Here is a 27800-nt window from a genome sequence, read left to right as displayed (position 1 = left end):
GATCTCCCGTCCATCCAATTAACCGCACACAGAACGCCATTGTCCTCGGCCCACGTAATCATCCCGCGCACAAACTGTTTTCTATTCTCCTCATTTACACAGAATCCGAGGAAAAGAAGATTCAGGCAGAATTAGGAGACCTCCATCCTCCTGGAATCACCCTCCTGGCCGTCCAGAGAATACACACAGACAGGTTCTCTTTAGAATCTCTCCAATTCAGTAGACAGAACTTGATCGGAACTGAATTTGTGGATTGACCATATGGGATTCGGGCCAAAGGGCATGGAAGTTCCACGGGGTGGCAGGTGCTAGACATGTGTGATTCGTTTCGTACGAATCTCAAATTCGTACCAATTTCCCAAAATTCGTACATTCGGGAGGATCCAAAATACGAATTGCCATGCGTCCGAATTGTGTACGCAATACGAACTTTTGTTTACGAATTTCGGATTTCATATCAGTTGTCGTCGAATCGATGACGACTCAGTCATTATGCTTATTATGAGGGGCTCCCACCATCCCTGTGCTGACTTCCTCCTGGGGCTGCTTATTATGAGGGGCTCCCCCCATCCCTGTGCTGTGCTGACTTCCTCCTGGGGCTGTACCTCTGCTGTGCATATTATGAGGGGCTCCCACCATCCCTGTGCTGTGCTGACTTCCTCCTGGGGCTGCTTATTATGAGGGGCTCCCACCATCCCTGTGCTAACTTCCTCCTGGGGCTGCTTATTATGAGGGGCTCCCACCATCCCTGTGCTGTGCTGACTTCCTCCTGGGGCTGCTTATTATGAGGGGCTCCCACCATCCCTGTGCTGTGCTGACTTCCTCCTGGGGCTGCTTATTATGAGGGGCTCCCACCATCCCTGTGCTGACTTCCTCCTGGGGCTGCTTATTATGAGGGGCTCCCACCATCCCTGTGCTATGCTGACTTCCTCCTGGGGCTGCTCAGTATGAGGGGTTTCCACCATTCCTGTGCTGTACTGACATACTGAGCACAGCAGAGGTACTGCCCCAGGAGGAAGTCAGCATAGCACAGGGATGGTGGGAGCCCCTCATAATAAGCAGTCCCAGGAGGAGCAGGCGCAAACTGGACCAGCGGTGCATGGCAGACAATCCGCTTCTCTCTTTCTCATCTAATGAAACTTCGTATTTCAGATAGGAAATTCTTCAACGGAATTTCGTATAAAAACCAAACTTCCATCAGCATCGACTGTCATATTGAGGTATATTTTTGCCTTTAAATTCATCGTAAAGAACGTTCGTACAAGTTAACGAACCTAACGACAATTCGTATTTCGTACGAAACGGAACGGAATTTCGGACACGAAATACGAAGTACGAATTAATTTTAATACGAATCAGAAACGGAACAGAACGAAACAAATTTATTGACGGCGCCCATGTCTAGCAGGTGCTCCGTTTTATCGAAGGAAGCCGTCATGTATGTTCTGTATGATTGGTGCTTTATTGACCCAAAAGTTGTATTTGGTGTTACTGTATGTCAAGAACTAAAACTGACTGCTGAGATAACATTATTTACAGGATAAGCCACATATAGAACTCCTCATTTCTGTGATATGACAACCAACTTCTGAGATAACCTCAATTACAGGATAAGCCACTTATGGAGTCCTTTACACATCTGAGGAGCCTTTCCCACCATCAGTCATGGATCAAGGCACAGACAGGGTGGGGATGCTTGGCTGATAGCGATCTGTTGTTGTTGGGGGATGGGGGCAGATGCTGCTGGCCCACATATAGCTGGGAGATGGGCCCTACAGACATAAGAATATTTCTGATCCAATGAAAAACCAGATTGGACAATTTTGAGCTCAGGTCTGTGATTACCCCAAACCCCAAACACTGGGCGGCACTATGAAGAGGAAGCGAAATCAGCATTCAGATTCTATTTAAAGGGGCCATGTCCCCATCCCGGCCAATTCACACAACACATATGTTGGAAAAATCCACCAGCAGAGGTGACCGTATCACCATACTGGTGACAGTTCACCGACTCACAATATATTGTGTTCCCATCCTTGAGACAAGTAGGGTGCCTGTGATGGAGTGACTCCAGATTGCTGGGAGTGTAGAGGGATTCCTGCGGGTCCATTCCGATCTTTGGGGGTGGAGCCAAATCTCTGGGGGTGTAGACAGATCCCTGCGGGTGCAGCCAGATCTCTGGGGGTTTAGCACGATCTTTGGGGGGTGAAGCTGGATCTCTTGGGGTGTAGACGGATCCCTGCAGATGCAGCCCGACCTCTGGAGGTTTTGTGGGATTTTTGGTGGTGGAGCCAGATGTCTTGAGTTGTAGACAGATCCCTGCAGCTGCAGCCAGATTATTGGGGGTTTAGCAGGATCTTTGAGGGTGGAGCCGGATCTCTGGAGTTGTAGACAGATCCCTGTGGGTGCAGCTGGATCTCTGGGGGTTTAGCAGGATTTTTAGGGGTGGAGCCAAATCTCTGGGGGTGGAGCCGGATTCCTGCAGGTTTAGCAGGGTCTTTGCGGGTGCAAGATCTCTGGGGCTTTAGCAGGATCTTTGGGGGTGGAGCCAAATCTCTGGGGGTGTGGACGGATCCCTGCAGGTACAGCCAGATCTCTGCAGGATCTTTGGGGGTGCAGCATGATCTCTGTGGCTTTAGCAGGATCTTTGGGGTGGAGCCGGATCCCTGCAGGTTTAGTAGGATCTTTGGGGGTGCAGCAAGATCTCTGGGGCTTTAGCAGGATCTTTGGGGGTGGAGCTGGATCTCTGGGGGCGGAGCCGGATTCCTGCAGGTTTAGCAGGATCTTTGGGGGTGCAGCATGATCTCTGTGGCTTTAGCAGGATCTTTGGGGTGGAGCCAGATCCCTGCAGGTTTAGTTGGATCTTTGGGGGTGCAGCAAGATCTCTGGGGCTTTAGCAGGATCTTTGGGGGTGGAGCTGGATCTCTGGGGGTGGAACCGGATTCCTGCAGGTTTAGCAGGATCTTTGCGGGTGCAGCAAGATCTCTGGGGCTTTAGCAGGATCTTTGAGGGTGGAGCCGGATCCCTGAAGGTTTAGCAAGATCTCTGGGGCTTTAGCAGGATCTTTGGGGGCGGAGCAGGATCTCTGGGGGTGAATACAGATTTTTAGGGATGTAGGGTGATTTCTGTCGGGTCGTTCATTGCCAAGGCTGATCAGAGGAGAACGGTAGAAGTAATATCCCTGGATGGGGAAGATGAAACCTTCAGGTTCCTCTTTATACACCAGCTGAGGGATCAATAGACTAAAATAATGGGGGGTAGCTGATAGGTCTACAAACTCATGGACCACCCCCTGAAGAACCCAAGCTTCATATTTATTGGGTTTAAACTGAACCAGTCAGGATGGGAATATTGATCCAACATTGCTGGCTGGGTTTTCCAGAACTCTTCACCATCCTGGACCCACCATGGCCCATGACCTGGAATAAACATGCAGTCAATGAAGTCCAAAAGGTCTGAATTCCCATCATGCTTGTTCCAGGGTCTCAATGTTAGGATGACACAGCAGTACCGGCAATGGTAACGCCAATATTCCAGTCCTGACATTTCCCTTGGTTATTTCTGTATATATTGAATTGTAAGGAAGGTGACAACCGATGACCAGAGAGGTCTATCACAGGACTGTATAGGGACACTCAATATTGTTATTGATCAGAAGCCGCAGGGGTGGAGAGACACCAAGAAAACCCAATCGTACAAAATCAGAGAGGAGCTTCTGGAGGGTGGGGCCGAGAAAAGGACGTCCCCCGCACAGGATGAGGAGGAGGCGGGGACAGAGCAGTCCGGGATCTGAGGAACCCAGGGCACACATGGCGGAGGAGCTCCAGAACGGAATGCGGCAGCATGTGGGAGGGTCCACTTTCACTCAAATGACATTGCTGACTATAAATGGGGGCGGAGCTGTGACACCACTCTAATGCCGCATACACACGAGCGGATTTTCTGTTGGAAAAATCTTGGATGGTTTTTCCCAACGGAATTCCGCTCAAGCTTGCCTTGCATACACAACGGTCACACAAAAGTTCTCTGAACTTTCGACCGTCAAGAACGCGGTGACGTACAACACTACGGTGAGCCGGGAAAATGAAGTTCGGTGCTTCCGAGCAATGCGTCAAATTGTTTCCGAGCATGCGTAGGAGTTTCGCGTGCCGGAATTGCTACAGGCGATCGGAATTTCCGATCGAATCTTTTTCCGACCGAAAAAATTGAGAACCTGCTCTCAATCTTTTGCTGGCGAGAATTCGGCCAGCAAAAGTCCGATGGAGCCGTACACGCGGTGAGCATTTTCCGACCAAAAGCTCTCATCGGTCTTTTGCTGGTCGAATTTCCGATCGTGTGTATGCGGCATTAGCCAAAAATTGGGGGAGGGAATAAATATTTACCGTCCTTTCAAACTGTGCATACCAAGAACCGTGCGTCCACCCCATACACCAGGATTATGCAATTACCGGACCTCCAGCTGTTGCACAAACTACAAGTCCCATCATGCCTCTGCCTCTGGGTGTCATGCTTGTGGCTGTCAGAGTCTTACTATGCCTCATGGGACTTGTAGTTCTGCCACAGCTGAAGGTCCACTAATTGCATATCCCCGCCATACACCATGGCGGGCGGCTCCCCTGCTGGTGGAGAGCTACAAGTACAGCCAGAGGCCACCGAGGTCTTATCTCCACCCGGAAGGGAAGTTCATCAGACAGAATGATTCAAAATCCAATCATATGCTTTATTCAGAAGAGCCAACAGCTGGAAACAAGTCTCCACCCACTGAACCATGGAACGGCGCCACTCGAAGGCGGTTCTAGGAATTCCACTTTGCTCCCAATGTAACCCCCAGTGTCTGCAATTAATATTACAATTTTCATTATTATTTCACACTCAGATTGGTTGACTGCATTTTATTTTTATTGGATTGTAGAGCAGAAGTAAAAACACCCGCTTCATGTCCCCTCCCATCCCTCCATACATTCCTGAGAGGCGAAAGATGGCAGACTCCTCCATAACGATTATACAGAGAATTCTGTATGTACATTCGCATAGCCGTCCATTGAAACTGCATGTAAATTTTCAGATCAAATGTTCTTCTCAGGCTATCTTCTCTGCAGATCGAGCGTGTGAATGGGGAAAATACCACCTTATAGCCACTAGATGGTGCTGAATATCATCGGAAACAAGCATGCTCTTTAGCTCCATCTAGTGGCTATAGCGTGGTATTGTCAGCATTCACACATTCGAACTGCAGAGAATATAGCCTGAGAACAATCGATTTAGCTCAATTATCACTATTATTATTATAATACAGGTTTTAATTAGCGCCAACAGTTTACGCAGCGCTTTACAGCATGAGGGCAGACAGTACAGTTATAATACAGTGTAATACAGTAGGAATCAGAGGGCCCTGCTTGTTAGAGCTTACTATCCATTCACACAAATTTAAATGCAGTTTATCTGGATGAACAGCTATGCAATTTTTTTTTTATAAAGACACCCCTTTGCATAACGGTTGGAGCCTCTGTCAGATTTCTGTTTGCTTTCCCTACTGGGTACATTTCACCTCACTTCCTGGCAGGACAGGAAGTGATTCGAAATCTCTCCAATGGGGACAAGAAAAAAAAAAAGAAAAAAAAAAAAGAGGGATGGAGAAGGAGGGTGCGGTCTTCTGATATTGTTATTATTGCAGTCTGTTCCAGTGACAACCTCACCTCCCCCCCCCCCCATTTCTTATACAGGTGTCACAGGGACAGGAAGTGAGGAAAATTCCCCTCAGTGGGGGTCACAGTCACAAACAAAAGCCAGAGATTACATTTCATTCTACCCTTATTCTAAAACTAAAAGTAGGTGGGCTGGTAGAGTCCGGCTTTAGGTTTCGGGGTCCTTCATGTGTCCTTCAATATTTATTGCAGCAGCAGAGTTTCTATTGGCTGTTTTCTTCTCGTGGGTGGGGTCAGAACACTGGGGTGGTGCATTTATTTATCGATACCTATAAATTATATTCATCATTCTCTGTAATATATTAAAGTGATCTCAGAAAAATGATACAAATAAGCGATCTGTGACCAATCACAGGGCTGGGAATCATTGTCTGTCTATACAGGTTTGGCGCTGTTTACAGATCTGCGAGGCTTGAACAAGGCGTGGCAAGTTCTCCGGGCCTTTTCGCGCAGACAAGCGATTCAAGTAAATCGGCTTCTGAGGAAAATCCAGAACCTTCCGCCCTGAGATCAGGAACCGTGCGGGTCACATGACTACAAGAACGTCACATCGTCCTGAGACTGCACCCAGCGCCAGTGCGCGTCGTACTCCAGCTGGATCTTATTGGACAGTTTGTATTTGTCTACGTCCACCCGGCCGTTCTGGGCCTCCCTGACCTTTGACTTGTCCTCAGCGGGTCTGGCGTCCGGCTCCGGAGTGTGCTTGGCTGACCCGTTTGGCGTCTGTCCAGACTGGGAACTCTGGGAGAGGACCTGCGGCCGGGGGACTTTACCTTTATCCGCAGTGCCCTGGCAGGTCACATAGTCCACCCGCTCTGCCTTCGAAGGAGAACCCCTCGGTTTTTCGCCATCTTGCTCGTTGGTGGTCGGCGGCAGCCCATGGCGGTACGGGGTGGAGGACACGACCGGCTCGCTGATGCTCAGGCTGTACTCGTCCATGTCGTCGGCCAACGTGTCCAGGTAGCTCCCGATGGAGATGCTGTCCAGCTTATCGTTGGGGTCCTGGAGGCTGTTCCAGCTTCCGCGGCGCGACGTCTCCCGGCTCCCGGTCAGGCTGTACTGACTGCTGGTCAGACTACTACAGCGGCTGGTCAGATTCCCCCTCTCCTCCAGGATCCACTTCACCGACTCGATCCCTTCATTCACCGCCAGCAGCTGCTGCAGGATCTGAACATCGATCGCTCTCAGGCAGGCCTACAGAGAGGAACAACGAGAGGGTGAGGGGCAGGAAAAGACCTCCGCGGGCACATTATACTTATCATTGATTATTAGTATTCATTGATTATCATTATTTATTATCATCGATTATTAGTATTCATTGGTCATCAATGATTATTATTATTCATTGATTATTGTTAATTATCATTATTCATTGATTATTGTTAATTATTATTATTCATTAATTACCATCGATTATTATTATTCATTGATTATTGTTAATTATTATTATTCATTATTGTTAATTATTATTATTCATCCATTATTATTATTCATTGATTATTGTTAATTATTATTATTATTCATCCATTATTATTATTCATTGATAATAATTAACAATAATCAATGAATAATGATAATTATTATTCATCCATTATTATTATTCATTGATTATCATTATTCATTGATTATTGTTAATTATTATTATTCATTATAATTATTCATTAATTACCATTGATTATTATTATTCATTGATTATTGTTAATTATTATTATTCATTGATTATTGTTAATTATTATTATTCATTGATTATCATTATAATTATTCATTAATTACCATTGATTATTATTATGTCCTAGACACGGACTGAGGCCTGGACCAAATGACAGTCCTGTCCTGCCCCCCCCCCCCCCCCCCTAGTTTTTATGACTAAACAGTTTGTCTCTCACGGGTCAAGGGTCCCCACATTTTTTCACATTTTTTGGGACAGTTTTCGCCCTAGGTATGTCAGTTTATAGAGTGGTAAGGCCACGTCTACCAGAGCCCTCCACTGGGTCACCGTTGGGGGACAGGGGTCCTTTCAATTAAGGAGGACAGCCCCCCTTGCATAGAAGGCCATGTAAAATACAAAATGTCTCTTAGCCTGCGGTGCCTGTAACATGTCTACAATACCCAGTTGGAGCGGCAGCGGGTCACAGGGAACATCAAGTTGGCCTTTGGAATTGATGTCCGAAACCACCTCCCTCCAGAAGATCTGGAGAAATTCACAGGACCGTACAACATGGAAGAAGGTGCCTGGAGCCGAGGCGCAATTGGGGCACACACCACTCCTGTCCGGGTAGAACCTAGACAAACGGTCTGGTGAGTAGTAAGCTTGATGGATGAACCTAAGCTGAGTGTATCTGTCTCTAGACGATATCATGAGGGGAAGGTACTGCTGCACACCCTCCTCCCAGTCCCCATCCTCCAACTCCGGTATGTCCCGTTTCCATTTGGAGAATAGTCGGGAAATGGCAGAGGTATCAAGACCTATTAGTATAGCGTATAGGGCTGACAGTGTTTTTTTTTTCTTTGGGTAAGGCCTGCATGCCTCAGGGGTAATAGGTTGGGGGAACTGCGCTGGGTAAGCGTGCCGGAGCTGGATGTAACTAAAGAACATGTAACTGGGCAGTTCATGCCTTTGTTTCAGTTTATCAAATGGAAGTAGCCCATTCGAGGAAGTGATATCCGCCAAGGTTTTGATGCCACCCCCCGGGCCCATAACACCGGGTCCAGAATGGATCTAAAGTGGGGCAACCTCGGGTTCCCCCACAGCGGGGTACCAGGGGACCAGCTGTTGGGCTTCCCCGTCTTGGCCTTAACCGTGTCCCAAACCCGCAGCGTGACCCGCATTGAAGGAGTGACACTGGGATTGGACCTAGGGCCTCTGTGAATTCAATTCCGGAGTTCGGAGTAAGAACCCAGTAGCGCCGCACCCCCGGAGACATTTGATTACTGTCCCTGAGGAGTCCTTGGGGGCCACCAATCATAAAAAGCCACCATGTTAGAAAATATTGTCCAGATCACAGTTCAAGGCCAACAGTCCCCAAACTGCCATGTGGGCCAATTACAGCCTATTGGTTGCAGTAAACCAGCCCCTGTTTGGGGGAGGGGGGGGGGGCGCTAATTGCAGAGGGACAGCGGGTGTTGGATGCTGGAGCCAATGGAGCGAATGTGTAAATATATATACAATGTATCTACTTTGTATTCCCCATTTGTATTTACTTATCCTCTCTACAGCAACAGATCATCGAAAATTGGCAATTGGAATCTAACCAGCGATGGTCATGTTTAGACACCTGTATGTTACGCCCCTCCCGGCCGTTCTCTAGGATGCATTACATGCACAGATCCCCTCAAGGTCAGCAGATGAAGGTTTCCCAGAAGACCAGAAATTAAACAGTTAAACTGAAGACCCCCCCCCCCCCCATTCCTCCCCCAGCCTGCTAATGAATGAGATTCTCTGACCTGACCTCACTGGGATTAGAGAGCAGATTGAGGAGATGATGTCATGGTGGGTGGGTGACAGGAAATACATTCAATGTTACAGGTCACATGACATCATGACACCATGGACGCCGTCGGTCTATCACCCTCATTCAGTAAAGGGGGAAATGACTTTGTAGAAATTTTCACATATTAACAAATGAAACCACCAAGCTCCTCATTCGCTCCCTCGTTATCTCTCACCTTGACTATTGCAACTCCCTTCTCATTGCCCCACCTCTCCATAGACTATCCCCTCTTCAGTCCATCAGGGGCGCTGCTGCCAGACTCATCCACCTTACCAACTGCTCAGTGTCTGTTACTCCCCTCCTCCGCCAATCCCTACACTGGCTCCCGATCGCTCAGCGAATTATATTCAGAATACTAACCACAACATGCAAAGCCATTCCCAACTCTGCCCCGAGCTCCATCACCGACCCTGGTCTCCAAGTATCACCCAAACCGTCCTCTCCGCTCCTCTCAGGACCTCCCACTCTCTCGTCTCCTCCTCCCATGCTCGTCTCCAGGACTTCTCCAGAGCCTCTCCCATCCTCTGGAACTCTCTACCTCAACCTGTCCCACTATCCCCCTACTCTGGCTGCCTTCAGGTTAACCCCTGAAAACTCATCTCTTCAGGGAAGCCGATCACGCCTCCAACTTTCATCAGCTCATCCACACAGTTACAACCTTCTGTACCACCTGCCCCACCTCATTAGATTGTAAGCTCTTCTGTACAGGGCCCTTTTAATCCTCTTGTATTTTATTGTATTGTAACTGCATTGTCTCCCTTTTATATTATAAAGTGCTGCATAAACTGTTGGCGCTGTATAATAATAATAATAATAACAATATTAATCTTTATTTCTAATAAACCCGATTCACGTAAGGTTTACCGCTCTGATGGCGACAGGCGCAAGCGTTTTCACTGCCCAACATGGAACCACGAAAGTAAATGTCTGTGAATTGGCGGCTGCTGAGGGCACATTCACCGTTCCGCAGCGGACTCATCAATGAGAAATGGAGACGGATCCGATTCTCCTGATGGAAAATGACGATATTTATCTGCTGACAAGTGAGATGGAGACGCCACTGGGGAGGTCAGGAAGAGTCTCCGGAGGACGGATTGTTTCCCCAACACAAGGGCACATTTATTTCATCACCATTACAAATGTGCCTGAATACAGGAGTCACTGGAATCATTGCTGGGGGGCGTTATATCCCATCCGATCCCAACTTAATATGTCAGGGAAGGCTGCCTAAAACGTAACCTCACTTTTATCTTTTTCAATGCTTTTTTTTTAATGCCAGTAAAAAAGTGTGGTCTTGGTTCAATGACACCCAGCATCATTTCCTGTGAGCTCAGGGTATCCTCGCCCACTGGAGGCGTCGTGGAACTCGCCCACTGGAGGCGTCGTGGAACTCGCCCACTGGAGGCGTCGTGGAACTCGCCCACTGGAGGCGTCGTGGACCTCGCCCACTGGAGGCGTCGTGGACCTCGCCCACTGGAGGCGTCGTGGACCTCGCCCACTGGAGGCGTCGTGGACCTCGCCCACTGGAGGCGTCACTGGACCTCGCCCACTGGAGGCGTCACTGGACCTCGCCCACTGGAGGCGTCATGGACCTCGCCCACTGGAGGCGTCATGGACCTCGCCCACTGGAGGCGTCATGGACCTCGCCCACTGGAGGCGTCATGGACCTCGCCCACTGGAGGCGTCATGGACCTCGCCCACATGGACCTCACCCCTGGAAGTGTCATGGACCTCTTCCCCTTGGGGTGTCATAGACCTTGCCCCCCCGGAGGCGTCGTGGACCTTGCCCCCCCGGAGGCGTCGTGGACTTTGCCCCCCCGGAGGCGTCGTGGACCTTGCCCCCCCGGAGGCGTCGTGGACCTTGCCCCCCCGGAGGCGTCGTGGACCTTGCCCCCCCCGGAGGCGTCGCGGACCTCGCCCCTGAAGGTGTCATGTACCTCGCCCCCTGGAGGCGTTATTACACAGCCTGGGCTCACAGTGAAATGCTGCATAGAATGGTGCTGCTTCAGGTAGGCCTGAAGACTGGCCACAGAAGGGCAGGTAGGTAGCGGGACTTGAGGGTGTGAGTGGGAGTTGGGCAAAGCTGGGTTGGAATTAAGCAAACACAGGACTAAAACATGCACAGTGTTTATAAACATTGTTCAGACATGAGATAGAGAGATAAACTAACATTATTTACAGTATAAACATTGTTCAGACAGGAGATAGATACAGAGTAACATTGTTTTTAAACATTGATCAGAAGGGAGATAGAGAGCTACAAAGTAACATTTTACTCCTTATTAAACCTTAATTTACCCTAATAAGCCCTAATTAACTCCTTCCTTCCCTTCTGGCCTGAACTATTATTTTCCTGCTGATGTTTATATTTCAGTTTTTCTAACCAATAATATTTAACCACTTGCTGACAAAGATGGACAATGAATACGATGGACAATGACAATAATGGACAATGACAATAATGGACAATGATAATGAGGGACAATGATGAACAATAATGGACAATGAAAATGATGGACAGTGACAATGAAGGAGAATGACAATGATGGACAGTGATGGACAAGGACAATGACAATAGTGGACAGTGATGGACAGTGACAATGATGGACAATGATGGACAATGACAATGATGGACAGTGATGGACAAGGACAATGATGGACAGTGATGGACAAGGACAGTGATGGATAATGATGGACAGTGATGGACAGTGATGGACAGTGATGGACAATGACAATGATGGACAGTGATGGACAATGACAATGATGGACAGTGATGGACAATGATGGACAGTGATGGACAATGACAAATAATGACAATAGTGGACAGTGATGGACAATGACAAAAAATGACAATAGTGGACAATGACAATAGTGGACAATGACAATAGTTGACAATGACAATAGTGGACAGTGATGGACAATGACATTAATGGACAGTGATGGACAATGATGGACATTAATGGACAGTGATGGACAATGATGGACAGTGATGGACAGTAATGGACCATGACAATGATGGACAGTGATGGACGATGGACAATGACAATGATGGACAGTGATGGACAATGACAATAGTGGACAGTGATGGACAATGACATTAATGGACAGTGATGGACAGTGATGGACAGTGATGGACAATGATGGACAATGATGGACAGTGATGGACAGTGATGGACAATGATGGACAATGATGGACAATGATAGACAGTGATAGACAGTGATGGACAGTGATGGACAATGATGGACAGTGATGGACAATGATGGACAATGATGGACAGTGATGGACAGTAATGGACCATGACAATGATGGACAGTGATGGACGATGGACAATGACAATGATGGACAGTGATGGACAATGACAATGATGGACAGTGATGGACAATGATGGACAATGATGGACAATGATGGACAATGATGGACAGTGATGGACAGTGATGGACAGTAATGGACCATGACAATGATGGACAGTGATGGACGATGGACAATGACATTAATGGACAGTGATGGACAATGATGGACATTAATGGACAGTGATGGACAATGATGGACATTAATGGACAGTGATGGACAATGATGGACAGTGATGGACAGTAATGGACCATGACAATGATGGACAGTGATGGACGATGGACAATGACAATAGTGGACAGTGATGGACAATGACATTAATGGACAGTGATGGACAATGATGGACAGTGATGGACAATGATGGACAATGATGGACAGTGATGGACAGTGATGGACAGTGATGGACAGTGATGGACAGTGATGGACAATGATGGACAATGATGGACAGTGATGGACAATGACAATAGTGGACAGTGATGGACAATGACATTGATAGACAGTGATGGACAATGATGGACAGTGATGGACAATGATGGACAATGATGGACAGTGATGGACCATGACAATGATGGACAATGGACAATGATGGACAGTGATGGACAATGACATTGATAGACAGTGATGGACAATGATGGACAGTAATGGACCATGACAATGATGGACAATGAACAATGATGGACAGTGATGGACAGTGATGGACAATGACATTGATAGACAGTGATGGACAATGATGGACAGTGATGGACAATGATGGACAGTAATGGACCATGACAATGAACAATGATGGACAATGATGGACAGTGATGGACAATGACAATAGTGGACAGTGATGGACAATGATGGACAGTGATGAAGAATGACAATAGTGGACAGTGATGGACAATGATGGACAGTGACAATAGTGGACAGTGATGGACAGTGATGGTGTCGCCCCCCCGGATTTCTATGGTTGGTAGAGGTAATAACAGACAATGAACAGACACGTCTTCTGTACAATAATCCCTCCAACTCCCATCTGTTTGTTCCATCCGCCAATCCCGCTGGCTGCTGAGCCAAACCATAGGAAACATCTGGGAACCCCATCGCCCCCCCAACACACACAGCAGATAGAAATCTGAGGTCCCCGGAGGATTCGGATGTTCCAGACTTCTGTGTGTACGTGACATGAAGGGTCAGCGGAGGGGACATGGACGGACTCCAGGGAGGGAGAGACGAGGCTGGGAAGAGATCGGTGGGAGGATCAGAGAACGTTCCAATGCTGCCGACATCCTCCGCTCATCTGGAAGTATTGCAGAAGATATACAATACAAAGCACACAGACAGCACACATCGGGGCTCATTTACTAAGGAGCGCTTCCTTCACAACATACACCCAATTGTATGCAAAACAGGATTTTCACATGTGATTGGACGATTATCAGCACAACTTCACAACATTCACTAGGTGAAAGTAACAGGTGAACGTGTACTACTCCTTTAGTAAATCAACCCAAAAACCTAATCTCTGCTGAGCAGTATGTCTGAAGCCTCATGACTAGACAGCAGGGGGTTTCATCTGTAACTGCGGGAAGGGTTCTCTACAGTTATAGCTGTGACGGGGGGATATTCTGCAACAGGAAAAGTAAAAGGGACAGCTGCCTTCCAAAAAGAACAAAATACGAAAGTGCAGTAAATTCTCCACAAATCCACTGCAGGAGGCCAATCAGGAATTCTTTCAATTGCACCCTGAGGGTCAAGAAAGTTTTTTATTTTCCCTATACATGTCTATGAGTCGGCTAACCAGCTAAGAACAATGCACTCCCTGTGAGGCTGATAGAGTAGGGAGGCGGAGTCAGAGTAAAGGTTTGCTCCCTCTAGTGGTTAAAATAAGAAAAACATGGAAGATCCAATGTGTAAGAAAGTCACATAGAAAATGATGAACTGCGCTCATAGTGCACTATACTTTCCCTTTAGGAGGAATGTCTAAAATAAAGGCATTTAGCACATCTCTGCAAAACATTTCCAGGTTTTATCCTTTAAAAACGCAGAAAAATAGACGGAGATCCGCCAGAAATCCAGAGAGATCCCAACTTCCTGTACTGAACCGACAACATGGAGCCTCCGAAAGAGCCGGACACAGCAAGGAGTCAGTATGGGAGGGGAGTGCTGGGAGTTATGGAGATGAAGGGAGGAGTTAGGGAAATGAGAAGGAGGGGTAAGGCATCTGGGAGGAGTTAGGGGATGATAGGGGAGGGGTTAGTGGGATGAAGAAAGGGAGAGTTGTTAGGAAGATGAGAGAGGAGGAGTTAGGGAATGAGAGGGGAGGGCTTAGGGGGGTGGGGGGGGTAAAAGGAATAGGGTGAGAAGGAGAGGGGAAGAGTAAAGGAGATGGGAGGGGTTAGGGGATGAGAGGGGAGGGGTTAGTGGGATGAAGAAAGGGGGGGAGTAGTTAGGAAGATGAGTAGGAAGAGTTAGGCAAATGAGGAGGGGTTGTAAGGGATAGGGGGTAAAGGAGATGGGAGGAGTTAGGGAAAGAGAGGAGGGGTTAGCGGGATGAAGAAGAGAGAGTAGTTAGATAAGGATAGGGGAGGGGTTAGGGAATGAGGGGGAGGAGTTCGGGAATGAAGGGGGGGGGTAGGGGGATGAGGAACAGGGAGTGGTTAGGAAGTTGAGAAGAGAGGAGGGGCTAGGGAAATGAGGAGAGGGTATAAGGAATAGGGAGGGGAGAGGGGAAGAGTAAAGGAGATGGGAGGGGTTAGGGGATGAGAGGGGAGGGGTTGGTGGGATGAAGAAGGGGGAGTAGTTAGGAAGATGAGGGGAGGAGGTAGGAAAATGAGGAGGGGGGTATAAGGGTTAGGGGGTAAAGAAGATGGGAGGAGTTAGGGAATGAGAGGGGAGGGGTTAGTGGGATGAAGTGGGAGTAGTTAGGAAGATGAGGAGAGGGGAGGAGTTTGGTTAATAAGTAGGGGGTGGGGTTATGGCGATGAGGAGACATAGAAAGTAGCTGCTATGGGAGGGGAGCAAACCCTGAAAATGATTTAGATGTAAGGAGGGGAGGAGCTAGGGAGATGGAGGGGAGAAGTTAGGGAGATAAAGGGAGGAGTATGGAGATGAGGGGAGGGCTAAAGGCAGGAGGAGGGGGTGGGGTTATGGAGATGAAAGGGGAGTGGTTAGGAAGATGAGGAAAGGGGGGGGTTAGATGAGGGGGAGGGTTAATGAGATGAGGAGGGGGATAGGGTTATAGAGATGAAGGGATGGGAGGAGTAAAGGAGATGAGGAAAGGGGAGGTGTTAGGGAATAGGAGGGAGGAGTTAGGGAGAAGAGGAAAGGGAGGGGTTAGATAAGGTGGGGGGAGGAGTGAAGGGAGGTGGGGTCATAGAGCTGAGGGGGGGATTATGAAGATGAGGAGGGGAATGTGTTCTGTAGTCCAGCAGGGGAGAACAGGGCAGGGCTGACACCACAGCTTGGGATTTTAGGGCAGCCGAGGTGTAAAGGAAGTTGGGAGGTCGATGGATTTCCTGCAGGATCAGCGGGTATATATTTTTTTGTACTGTGGCATATTCTGTAGGGATATAACAGGTTGATGTATTTGGGGGGGGGGGGGGCAGACATAGACCTCATGGCGGTATGGAGCAGTTTTGGTCGGTTTCCTTACTCTGAAGGTGGGAATGGCGATCTTTTCATTCATAAATCTGTTTTGGGTGGAACTCGCCGCACACCCGGTACAGGATCCCATCAGATGACCTTCCCTGATCCCTGGAGATGGGAAGATCTCCTCCTCTCACCAATCAGAGAAAACTTCCATTGCTGAACACATAGAAGTCGGGTCAGACTGTATAGCTCCTCCCCCTCAGGTATAACCATGTATGCCCAGCAGAGCCGAGTGTAGTCTTCATGGAGCCACAGACCGTATTCCTCCTGTATTGGTGGGCTTCATCAGGATGTCCACACTGACTCTCTCCAATGTATTGGGCATCCCAGAGCCTGCCTGCCCACAGGTTAGAATCTGCCCCAATTATTCCCACCCCAGACAGATGATCCCCCCCTCCCCCCACATGAACAGGAATGTCTGGCTCATAAGGAAGTTCCTGTTGAGTCAATCCCTCCCCACAGCCGGCCTCTCAGAGGTCAGTAGGCGTTCTCTCTCATCTTCCTGCCCATCGGCTTCAAAGTAACAAAATAATCATCCTCCATCAGGAATATGCACCTTGTATCAAATGTATCTTCCGCACCAGCCAATCAGAATCCTTGTCACTGAAATGACACTGATGGGATTTATATTACAGACAATGTCTCTGATATTTGGACAGAACTCCTTCCTTCCCCTCCAATGTCTGTCTGTACCCACCCAGGAATAGCACCGCGGGGGTGGAGCTAAGAAGGGGCCTTCAGACAGGCTTTTATCTGGGAGGGCTGAATAAAGGGTGGATCTGGGGATAAGGGGCGAATCTGGTGGTGATAAGGGGCAGAACTGATGGCGACATGGGGCAGATCAGATGGTGACAAGGTGCAGATCTGGTTGTAGGCTGCTGGTGATGAAAGGAGGCAGATCTGGTGGATCCTTCGTCAGGAATATATATCTTGTATCAAATGTATCGGATCTGTGGATAAGGGACAGATCTGGTGGTAATAAGGGGCAGATTTGGTGGTGACAAGGGGCGGATCCTATGATAACAAGGGGTGGATCTGGTGGTAGGGGCAGATCTGGTGATGACACGGGGTGGACCTGGTTACAAGGGGCAGATCTGATAGTAAGGGGCGAATCTGGTGGTAAGGGGTGGATTTGGTGGTAAGGGGCAGATCTGGTGGTATAGGGGGGATATGGTGACGCTAAGGGGTGAACTTGATAAGAGGTGGATCTGGTGATAAGGGGCGGATCTGGTGGTAAGGGGCGGATCTGGTGGTAAGGGGAGGATCTGGTGATAAGGGGAGGATCTGGTGATAAGGGGAGGATCTGGTGGTAAGGGGAGGATCTGGTGGTAAGGGAGGATCTGGTGGTAAGGGGCGGATCTGGTGGTAAGGGGCGGATCTGGTGGTAAGGGGAGGATCTGGTGGTAAGGGGAGGATCTGGTGGTAAGGGGCGGATCTGGTGGTAAGGGGAGGGTCTGGTGGTAAGGGGCGGGTCTGGTGGTAAGGGGCGGGTCTGGTGGTAAGGGGCGGATCTGGTGGTAAGGGGCGGATCTGGTGGTAAGGGCGGATCTGGTGACTGACTGTCTACTCCTAAGGTAATCTAAGTTTATGTTTTGCAGTGACATTTGTTTATATTTTCTCTTAATTTCCCTTATTATTTAGTTGCCAGTTAAATTCTTACAAGAAAAAGAAAAAAAAAAAAAAAAAAGGAGGAGGCCAAACCCCGGTGATCTTTGATCTCTTTCATGTTATTCTGGTGAATCTCCGCCTTTCTAAAGGTCACCTACCCCTGCTCCGGGGCAGAACTGGAGAGGAATGTCAGAATCTTCTGAATTAATGTAAATAAAGATCTAAAATGACTCTTTAGCCCCTTGGAGTATCTTGGCGGGTGGTGAACGTGACGTGTGGTGGTGAAGGGGGGAGGGGCCACAAGCTTCAAGCCCCTCCTCTGTCCTGATATCACCAATCCAGACCCTTCTGTACAATGTGCAGTCAGGGTAACAAGTGAGGACACCTCTGATGGGAAACTTTCAGGTGATCTCTATTGTAGGAGTCTGACACCTCAGTAGGGGTCGCAGTGATATTGGTAGTCGCAGTCACCCCCCCTCCCCCGCCCCCAGTCCTGCAGGTGGGGGGGAGGGGTAGTATATACCAGGAACGGACAGGAAGAACCTGATATGCTGCCATGCTCCAGTGAGACGGCCTCTGTGTGATTACAATGCAAAGCGTGAAAAGCCTCTGCTTGTATTACAGGCTAAACAAACTGCGCGCCCGCCGCCGCCATTAACCCCCGCAGTGCCAGCCAGACAGGCCTGGGAATCCACAGAGACAAGAAAAACTCCCAGAGGGTCCAACACTTCTTCTCTGTAAAGTGCATGGAAAGGAAAAACTTCCCTTTAGTTTTTTGGATGGAGTGCGGGGGGGGGGGGGGGGGGTTAGAGGTTTATTAAAGGGGCGTTCCGGACGCTATTTATTTTTAATTTTTTTAAGTCAGCAGCTATAAACTCTGTAGCTGCTGACTTTTAATAAGGACACCTACCTGTCCAGCGATCCCGTGATGTCAGCCGCCCCGAGATTGGATCGACTGCCGGCGCCGCCATCTTAACAAAGGGAAACAGGCAGTGGAGCCTTGCGGCTTCACTGCCCGTTTCCTACTGCGCATGCGCGAGTCTCACTGCGCTTTGTGAATGGGCCCCCGTTGTTCCCCGAAGGCAACGGGGCCGCTCACCAAAGAGGAGGAAGCGCCGCGGAATAGGAAGAGGCAGATTAGGAAGACTGCCTAGCAACAGCGGTTTCAGGTAAATAAAAAATAATTTTTTTTTACATTTTTTAAAGAATTTTAATGCCATTTTTTATTTTAGGGTGGCCCTCCACTTTAACTAGTTCCCGCCTGGCCTATGGGTGAACGATGGTCTCTCGTTGGGTCTGGGAGGACGTCATATGATGTCCTCCCGTATCGCACCCCGCACTGGCGCAGTCCGATGACTGGATCACTGTACCGTCCCGCTGCCGGTACCATGTGACCGCTCTAACCAATCACAGCAGGTCACATGACAGTTGTAAACGATGGATGGCTTCCTTTTGAGCCATCGATTGTATACATTTGCGGTTCTAGCTGTGATTGGTCACAGTGATCACATGGTACAGACAGGGCCAATCACAGCTAATCTCAACACAACAAACTGAATGAATTGATTTCATTCAGTAAAATGCCGGATTATAGCAATGAAATTCACCGCTATATGTAATCATAATGTGTAACAAAAAAAGAAAAAAAAATCCTCATCACTTCCTCAGAGTGTTACTAAGGTCACATTGTATTGTTCTGGGCACAGTGTGTTAAAGAAAATTATTATCAAAAAAAAAAAAAAAAAGGGTGTAGAATTTTTTTTTTTTTTTTTTTTTTACAAACAGTGTCCACGATTTGTTTTCCCCCCGACACCATTACTCCCCCACCACCAGCCTGAACCGGTGATACCCCATCCCCCGCACCATTACACCCCCACCACCAGCCTGAACCAGTGATACCCCATCCCCCGCACCATTACACCCCCACCACCAGCCTGAACCAGTGATGCCCCATCCCCCGCACCATTACACCCCCACCACCAGCCTGAACCAGTGATACCCCATCCCCCACACCATTACACCCCCACCACCAGCCTGAATCGGTGATACCCCATCCCCCACACCATTACACCCCCACCACCAGCCTGAACCGGTGATACCCCATCCCCACACCATTACACCCCCACCACCAGCCTGAACCGGTGGACTTTTATCCTCAGCAACTGCAGAGAGCAACCCGCGGCACGAGACGGAGACAAGGCTGCAGAGAGCGACCCGCGGCACGAGACGGAGACAAGGCTGCAGAGAGCGACCCGTGGCACGAGACGGAGACAAGGCTGCAGAAAGCGACCCGCGGCACGAGACAAGGCTGCAGAGAGCGACCCACGGCACAAGACAAGGCTGCAGAGAGCGACCCGTGGCACGAGACAAGGCTGCAGAGAGCGACCCGTGGCACGAGACAAGGCTGCAGAGAGCGACCCGCGGCATGAGACAAGGCTGCAGAGAGCGACCCGCGGCATGAGACAAGGCTGCAGAGAGCGACCCGTGGCACGAGACAAGGCTGCAGAGAGCGACCCGTGGCACGAGACAAGGCTGCAGAGAGCGACCCGCGGCACGAGACGGAGACAAGGCTGCAGCGAGCGACCCGCGGCACGAGACGGAGACAAGGCTGCAGCGAGCGACCCGCGGCACGAGACGGAGACAAGGCTGCAGCGAGCGACCCGCGGCACGAGACGGAGACAAGGCTGCAGAGAGCGACCCGCGGCACGAGACGGAGACAAGGCTGCAGAGAGTGACCCGCGGCACGAGACGGAGACAAGGCTGCAGCGAGCGACCGGCGGCACGAGACGGAGACAAGGCTGCAGCGAGCGACCGGCGGCACGAGACGGAGACAAGGCTGCAGAGAGAACCCGCGGCACGAGACGGAGACAAGGCTGTAGAGAGCGACCCGCAACACGAGACGGAGACAAGGCTGCAGCGAGCGACCCGCGGCAGGAGACGGAGACAAGGCTGCAGAGAGCGACCCGCGGCACGAGACGGAGACAAGGCTGCAGAGAGCGACCCGCGGCACGAGACAGAGACAAGGCTGCAGAGAGCGACCCGCGGCACGAGACGGAGACAAGGCTGCAGAGAGCGACCCGCGGCACGAGACGGAGACAAGGCTGCAGAGAGCGACCCGCGGCACGAGACGGAGACGAGGCTGCAGAGACCAAACTCGGTTCTGCTGGACTGAGACCTTCACAGATGAGGATCTGATCTCCTGCCGAGCTCCATCTCCGAAACGTTGTATCAGTTTGTAGATCAGATCAATGTCTGCACAGCCCATTCATTCCAATGTCCAGGAGGAGCCCAAAAATCTCCGCACACCTTCCACAAAGGACTGAGGTCTCCATCACATCATCTCCTCATCTGCTCAAATGTTCTCACCAGAGTTCCTCCAGAGGGTGCTGAAGTTCCCTGATCTGTGCCCGACTGACCTCCCATCAGATCAAAACCTGGACAGCTCCAATGCCACCAGGTAGAGCCATCAAACCAATCATTCTTCCCACTGATCAGCTGCTGCTATACCGCTCATTGAAAAGCAATCCACCACAGATCACTTTTCAGAGGGCAGTAAGCATTACTGCAAATGTGAAAGAAACTTGAAACACATCATCCATTTCACACACCCCACCAACCAGGTCACCCCCACCAACCAGGTCACCCCCCACCAACCAGGGTCAATCCCCACCAACCAGGTCACCCCCCACCAACCAGGGTCACTCCCCACCAACCAGGGTCAATCCCACCACCAGGTCACCCCCCACCAACCAGGTCACTCCCCACCAACCAGGTCACTCCCCACCAACCAAGGTCAATCCCCACCAACCAAGGTCAATCCCCACCAACCAAGGTCAATCCCCACCAACCAAGGTCAATCCCCACCAACCAAGGTCAATCCCCACCAACCAAGGTCACTCCCCACCAACCAAGGTCACTCCCCACCAACCAGGAACCAGGTCACTCCCCACCAACCAGGAACCAGGTCACTCCCCACCAACCAGGAACCAGGTCACTCCCCACCAACCAGGAACCAGGTCACTCCCCACCAACCAGGAACCAGGTCACTCCCCACCAACCAGGTCACCCCCCACCAACCAGGTCACCCCCCACCAACCAGGTCAACCCCACCAACCAGGTCACCCCCCCACCAACAGGTCACTCCCCCCCACCAACCAGGTCACTCCCCCCAACCAGGTCACCCCCCCAACCAGGTCACCCCCCCAACCAGGTCACTCCCCACCAACCAGGTCACCCCCCACCAACCAAGTCACCCCCCACCAACCAGGTCACCCTCCACCAACCAGGTCACCCCCCCACCAACCAGGGTCAATCCCCACCAACCAGGTCACTCCCCACCAACCAGGTCACTCCCCACCAACCAAGGTCAATCCCCACCAACCAAGGTCAATCCCCACCAACCAAGGTCAATCCCCACCAACCAAGGTCAATCCCCACCAACCAAGGTCACTCCCCACCAACCAAGGTCACTCCCCACCAACCAGGAACCAGGTCACTCCCCACCAACCAGGAACCAGGTCACTCCCCACCAACCAGGAACCAGGTCACTCCCCACCAACCAGGAACCAGGTCACTCCCCACCAACCAGGTCACCCCCCACCAACCAGGTCACCCCCCACCAACCAGGTCAACCCCACCAACCAGGTCAACCCCACCAACCAGGTCACTCCCCACCAACCAGGTCACCCCCCCACCAACCAGGTCACTCCCCCCCACCAACCAGGTCACTCCCCCCCAACCAGGTCACCCCCCCAACCAGGTCACTCCCCACCAACCAGGACACCCCCCCCCCAACCAGGTCACTCACCACCAACCAGGTCACCCCCCCCCCCAACCAGGTCACTCACCACCAACCAGGTCACCCCCCAACGAGGTCACTCACCACCAACCAGGTCACCCCCCCACCAAACAAGTCACTCACCACCAACCAGGTCACCCCCCCCCCACCAAACAAGTCACTCACCACCAACCAGGTCCCCCCCCCCCCACCAAACAAGTCACTCACCACCAACCAGGTCACCCCCCCCCACCAAACAAGTCACTCACCACCAACCAGGTCACCCCCCCACCAAACAAGTCACTCACCACCAACCAGGTCACCCGCCACCAAACAGGTCACCCCCCAGCAAACAGGTCACTCACCAACAACCAGGTCACTCACCAACAACCAGGTCACTCCCCACCAAAAAACTCACTCCCCACCAAACAGGTAACTCCCCACCAACCAGGAGACCCCAAACAAGTCACCCCCGACCAAACGGGTCACTCCCCGCCAAACGGGTCACCTGCCACCAAACAGGTCACTCACCAACAACCAGGTCACCCCCCACCAAAAAGCTCACTCCCCACCAAATGGATCACTCCCCGCCAACCGGGTCACTCCCCCAGCCACTTCCCATGTTAGCCACCTCCCTTCAACTTATATCACAGGTGACCATTTCCCAACCTGCAGATGGCAGACCCTACTCCAAAATATATCACTCCCAGTTACTCCCCACCACCCGCTGATTGATATCCCCCCATGACCACCTCACACTTTTCTCCTATACATAGTGCCCCCTGTCATACCCTCCACACTCCTCTCCTATACATAGTGCCCCCTGTAATACCCTTCCACACTCCTCTCCTATACATGCTGCCCACTGTCATACCCTCCACACTCCTCTCCTGTACATAGTGCTCACTGTCATACTCTCCACACTCCTCTCCTGTACATACTGCCACCTGCCATGTCTTCCACACTCCTCTCCTGTACAAACTGCTCACTGTCATACCCTCCATACTCCTCTCCTGTACATACTGCCCACTGTCATACCCCCCACACTCTTCTCCTGTACATGTGCCCATTGTACGTGTGCCTATTGTCATACCCTCCATACTCCTCTCCTGTACATAGTGCCCATTGTCATACCCTCCACACTTGTCTCCTGTACATACTACCCTCTGTCATACCCCACCCACACTCTTCTCCTGTACATACTGCTCATTGTCATACCCTCCATACTCCTCTCCTGTACATACTGCTTACTATCATACCCTCCACACTCCTCTCCCTCCCCTGCACATACTTCTCACTTTTTATACCATCCATACTCCTCTCCTGTGCCTCTTACCTACAAAAACAGTTCTTTAAACTTATATTGAATATCCTCAATGGTGATGCTCTGGAATGGGCACACTTTGTTAGTTTAACTAAAGGAAATCTTCTCAGTCCTCAGATTTGTTCTGCCCCAATATTAGTATTTATTTCATTCTATGATTACTACAGTGATGTATAGAGGAACACGGGGGGTACTATAGAGGAACACGGGCGGTCTATAGAGGAACACTGGGGGGTGTATAGAGGAACACGGGGAGGGGGAAAAGAACACTGGGGATTTATAGAGGAACACAGGGGGGGTGTATAGAGGAACACGGGGGGGGGGGGGGGTATAGAGGAACACGGGGGGGGGGGTATAGAGGAACACGGGGGGGGGGTATAGAGGAACACGGGGGGGGGGGGTATAGAGGAACACGGGGGGGGGGGGTATAGAGGAACACGGGGGGGGTATAGAGGAACACGGGGGGGGGGTGTATAGAGGAACACGGGGGGGGTGTATAGAGGAACACGGGGGGGGGGTGTATAGAGGAACACGGGGGGGGGGTGTATAGAGGAACACGGGGGGGGGGTATAGAGGAACACGGGGGGGGGTGTATAGAGGAACACGGGGGGGGGGGGTGTATAGAGGAACACGGGGGGGGGGGTGTATAGAGGAACACGGGGGGGGGGTGGCAGCTACTCCAAATATACCACTGGAAAAAAAATGTTCCTGAAAATTGTTTTGAAATGTTGGCAATTGGCCACTGCCCAAGGGCATCGGGTCAATGGGGGCCCCATGAGAGGCTCCTGGGATATTAAAGTGGTAGTAAATGTCACTAACATTACTACTTTATAGAGGCCCTGGGGTAGGTTATGCCATAATGTACAAGTATGTACAGCATATTAGCACATTAGGGTACACTTACCTGTCCTGACCCCTCCAGTGCTGCAGTGTGATCAGTCCAGCGGGTCCATCGTCACTCAGTCTCTCTTCCGGGTTCTGTGACTTTGGCCACTTACCTTGGCTGGGTTGCGTTGCTGTCACTCCCACACATGCTCATCTGCATCCTCTCTCACCCCCCCCTCCCTTACCCCTCTCTTATCCCCCCTCCTTCATCCCCCTCCCTTACCCCTTACCTCTCACCCAACGCCCCTCCCATCTCCCCCTCCTTACCCCTCACTCATCCCCCCTCTTTCTCACCCCCTCCCTTACCCTTCTCTCTCTCTCTCTAGAATTTGTTATAACAAAAAATTGTATTTTTTTTTTTATAAAAAGCCCACCAAAATCCTCAGCACCAGGCCCTATATATACAGCTAGTTATATACAGGGGGTATATATAGAGGGGGTATATAGAGCTGGTTATATACAGGGGGTATATATAGAGGGGGTATATAGAGCTGGTTATATACGGGGGGTATATATAGAGGGGGTATATAGAGCTAGCTATATACGGGAGTATATAGAGCTGGTTATATACAGTGGGTATATATAGAGGGGGTATACAGAGCTAGTTATATACAGGGGGTATATATAGAGGGGGTATATAGAGCTAGCTATATACGGGAGTATATAGAGCTGGTTATATACAGTGGGTATATATAGAGGGGGTATATAGAGCTAGTTATATACAGGGGGTATATATAGAGGGGGTATATAGAGCTAGCTATATACGGGAGTATATAGAGCTGGTTATATACAGTGGGTATATATAGAGGGGGTATATAGAGCTGGTTATATACGGGGGGTATATATAGAGGGGACATATAGAACTGGTTATGTACAGGGGTATATATAGAGGGGGTATATAGAGCTAGTTATATATAGAGGGGGTATATATAGAGCTGGTTATATACAGGGGGTATATATAGAGCTAGTTATATACAGGGGGTATATATAGAGGAGGTATATAGAGCTAGTTATATATGGGGGTTATATACAGAGGGGGTATATAGAGCTAGTTATATACGGGGTATATAGAGATAGTTATGTACGGGGGTATATATAGAGGGGGTATATAGAGCTAGCTATATACAGGAGTATATAGAGTTGGTTATATTCGGTGGGTATATATAGAGGGGGTATATAGAGCTGATTATATACGGGGGTATATATAGAGCTGGTTATATACGGGGGTATATATAGAGCTGGTTATATACGGGGGTATATAGAGAGGGTATATAGAGCTATTTATATACAGGGGGTATATATAGAGGGGGTATATAGAGCTAGTTATATACGGGGGGGAAATATAGAGGGGTTATATAGAGCTAGTTATATACGGGGGTATATATAGAGGGGGTATAAAGAGCTAGTTATATACGGGGTATGTATAAAGGGGGTATATAGAGCTAGTTATATATGGGGGTATATATAGAGGGGGTATATAGAGCTAGTTATATACGGGGGGTATATATAGAGCTGGTTATATATGGGGAGTATATAGAGCTAGTTATATATGGGGGTATATATAGAGGGGGTATATAGAGCTGGTTATATACGGGGGGTATGTAGAGCTGGTTATATACAGTGGGTATATATAGAGGGGGTATATAGAGCTGGTTATATACGGTGGGTATATATAGGACTGGTTATATACGAGGGTATATATAGAGGGGGATATAGAGCTAGTTATATACGGGGGTATATATATATATAGAGGGAGTATATAGAGCTGGTTATATACGGTGGGTATATAGAGCTGGTTATATACGGTGGGTATATGTAGAGGGGGTATATAGAGCTAGTTATATACGGGGGGTATATATAGAGCTGGTTATATACGGGAGTATATATAGAGGGGGTATATAGAGCGAGTTATATACGGGGTATATATATATATATATATATATATATATATATATATATAGAGGGGGTATATAGAGCTAGTTATGTACAGGGGTATATAGAGCTAGTTATATACGGGGGTATATATAGAGGGGGTATATAGAGCTGGTTATATACGGTGGGTATATATAGAGGGGGTATATAGAGCTTGTTATATACGGGGGTATATAGAGCTGGTTATATACGGTGGGTATATATAGAGGGGGTATATAGAGCTTGTTATATACGGGGGTATATAGAACTGGTTATATACGAGGGTATATATAGAGGGGGGATATAGAGTTAGTTATATACGGGTGTATATATAGAGCTAGTTATATACGGGGGTATATATAGAGGGAGTATATAGAGCTGGATATATATGGGGTATATAGAGCTTGTTATATACAAGAGAGTATATAGAGCTGGGTATATAAAGGAGGTTATATAGAGCTGGGTATATACAGGGGTTATATAGAGATCTATATATTGGATGATACAGATGGTGATATATTCTCCTCCTCTCATCATACATATCTATTTATAGACAGAATACATTATATATACACCACTCACTATATATATATATATATATATATATATAATACCCCCCCCCCCCCCCCCCCCGGACTCACCATCTCCCCCCGCAGGTGTCGGATTTTGTCTCCCAGCTCTCCCGGTTCGGGGTTGTCCATCCTGCGGCCCCCGGGCGGGCCGGACTCCTCTCTCAGGCCCCTCAGTAATCCCTCCGGGGTCTTCCGGCCCAGTTTGGTCTCCACATCGCGGAGATCCGGAGGAGGATCGGGGGGATCCATCGCCGCCAACCGGAGCCCCTCCAGCTGCAGGAATGAGACTCCGGCCGGCCCGGAGCTCCGAGATCCCAGAGTGCAATACCGAGAGCGGCCAGAGGGGCGCCCGAGAGACGAGGAGGAGAGAGACACCCCCCCTCCAATACATTGTATGTAATATTACCGCCCCCTCCCAATATTACCACCCCCCTCCCAATACATTGTATCTGATATTACCGCCCCCCCCCCAATACATTGTATCCAATAACCCCCCTCCCATACATTGTATCAAATATTACCGCCCCCTCCCACACATTGTATCCAAT

General features: G+C 49.7%; 1 protein-coding gene across 1 annotated transcript; it reads right to left on the bottom strand.

Annotated features, from left to right (window-relative positions):
• Positions 1–4699: 4699 nt before the first annotated feature.
• Positions 4700–27587, bottom strand: LURAP1 (leucine rich adaptor protein 1). The gene is made up of 2 exons (XM_077450747.1): positions 27322–27587; positions 4700–6899 (listed from the first exon to the last, which is right to left on the bottom strand). The coding sequence occupies exons 1-2, from the start codon at positions 27499–27501 to the stop codon at positions 6240–6242; spliced, it is 840 nt and encodes a 279-aa protein (XP_077306873.1). The 5' UTR covers positions 27502–27587; the 3' UTR covers positions 4700–6239.
• Between the last annotated feature and the right edge of the window lie 213 nt (positions 27588–27800).

The sequence above is a fragment of the Lithobates pipiens genome, unplaced genomic scaffold (genome assembly GCF_037356315.1).
Source record: "Lithobates pipiens isolate NorthernLeopardFrog02 unplaced genomic scaffold, aLitPip1_a1.2 Scaffold_23, whole genome shotgun sequence".
Classification (NCBI taxonomy): Eukaryota; Metazoa; Chordata; class Amphibia; order Anura; family Ranidae; genus Lithobates; species Lithobates pipiens.
Note: the sequence above shows the minus strand (reverse complement) of the source record. Positions and strands in the feature narration are given on the sequence as shown.

Bases quoted from the DNA above. Each gene is read 5' to 3' on its own strand.
- LURAP1 (XM_077450747.1), bottom strand. From the start codon at position 27,501: ATGGATCCCCCCGATCCTCCTCCGGATCTCCGCGATGTGGAGACCAAA. The intron at 6,900-27,321 runs GTGAGTCCGGGG...TCCTCTCTGTAG, and splicing joins GACACCTGCGGGGGGAGATG to GCCTGCCTGAGAGCGATCGA.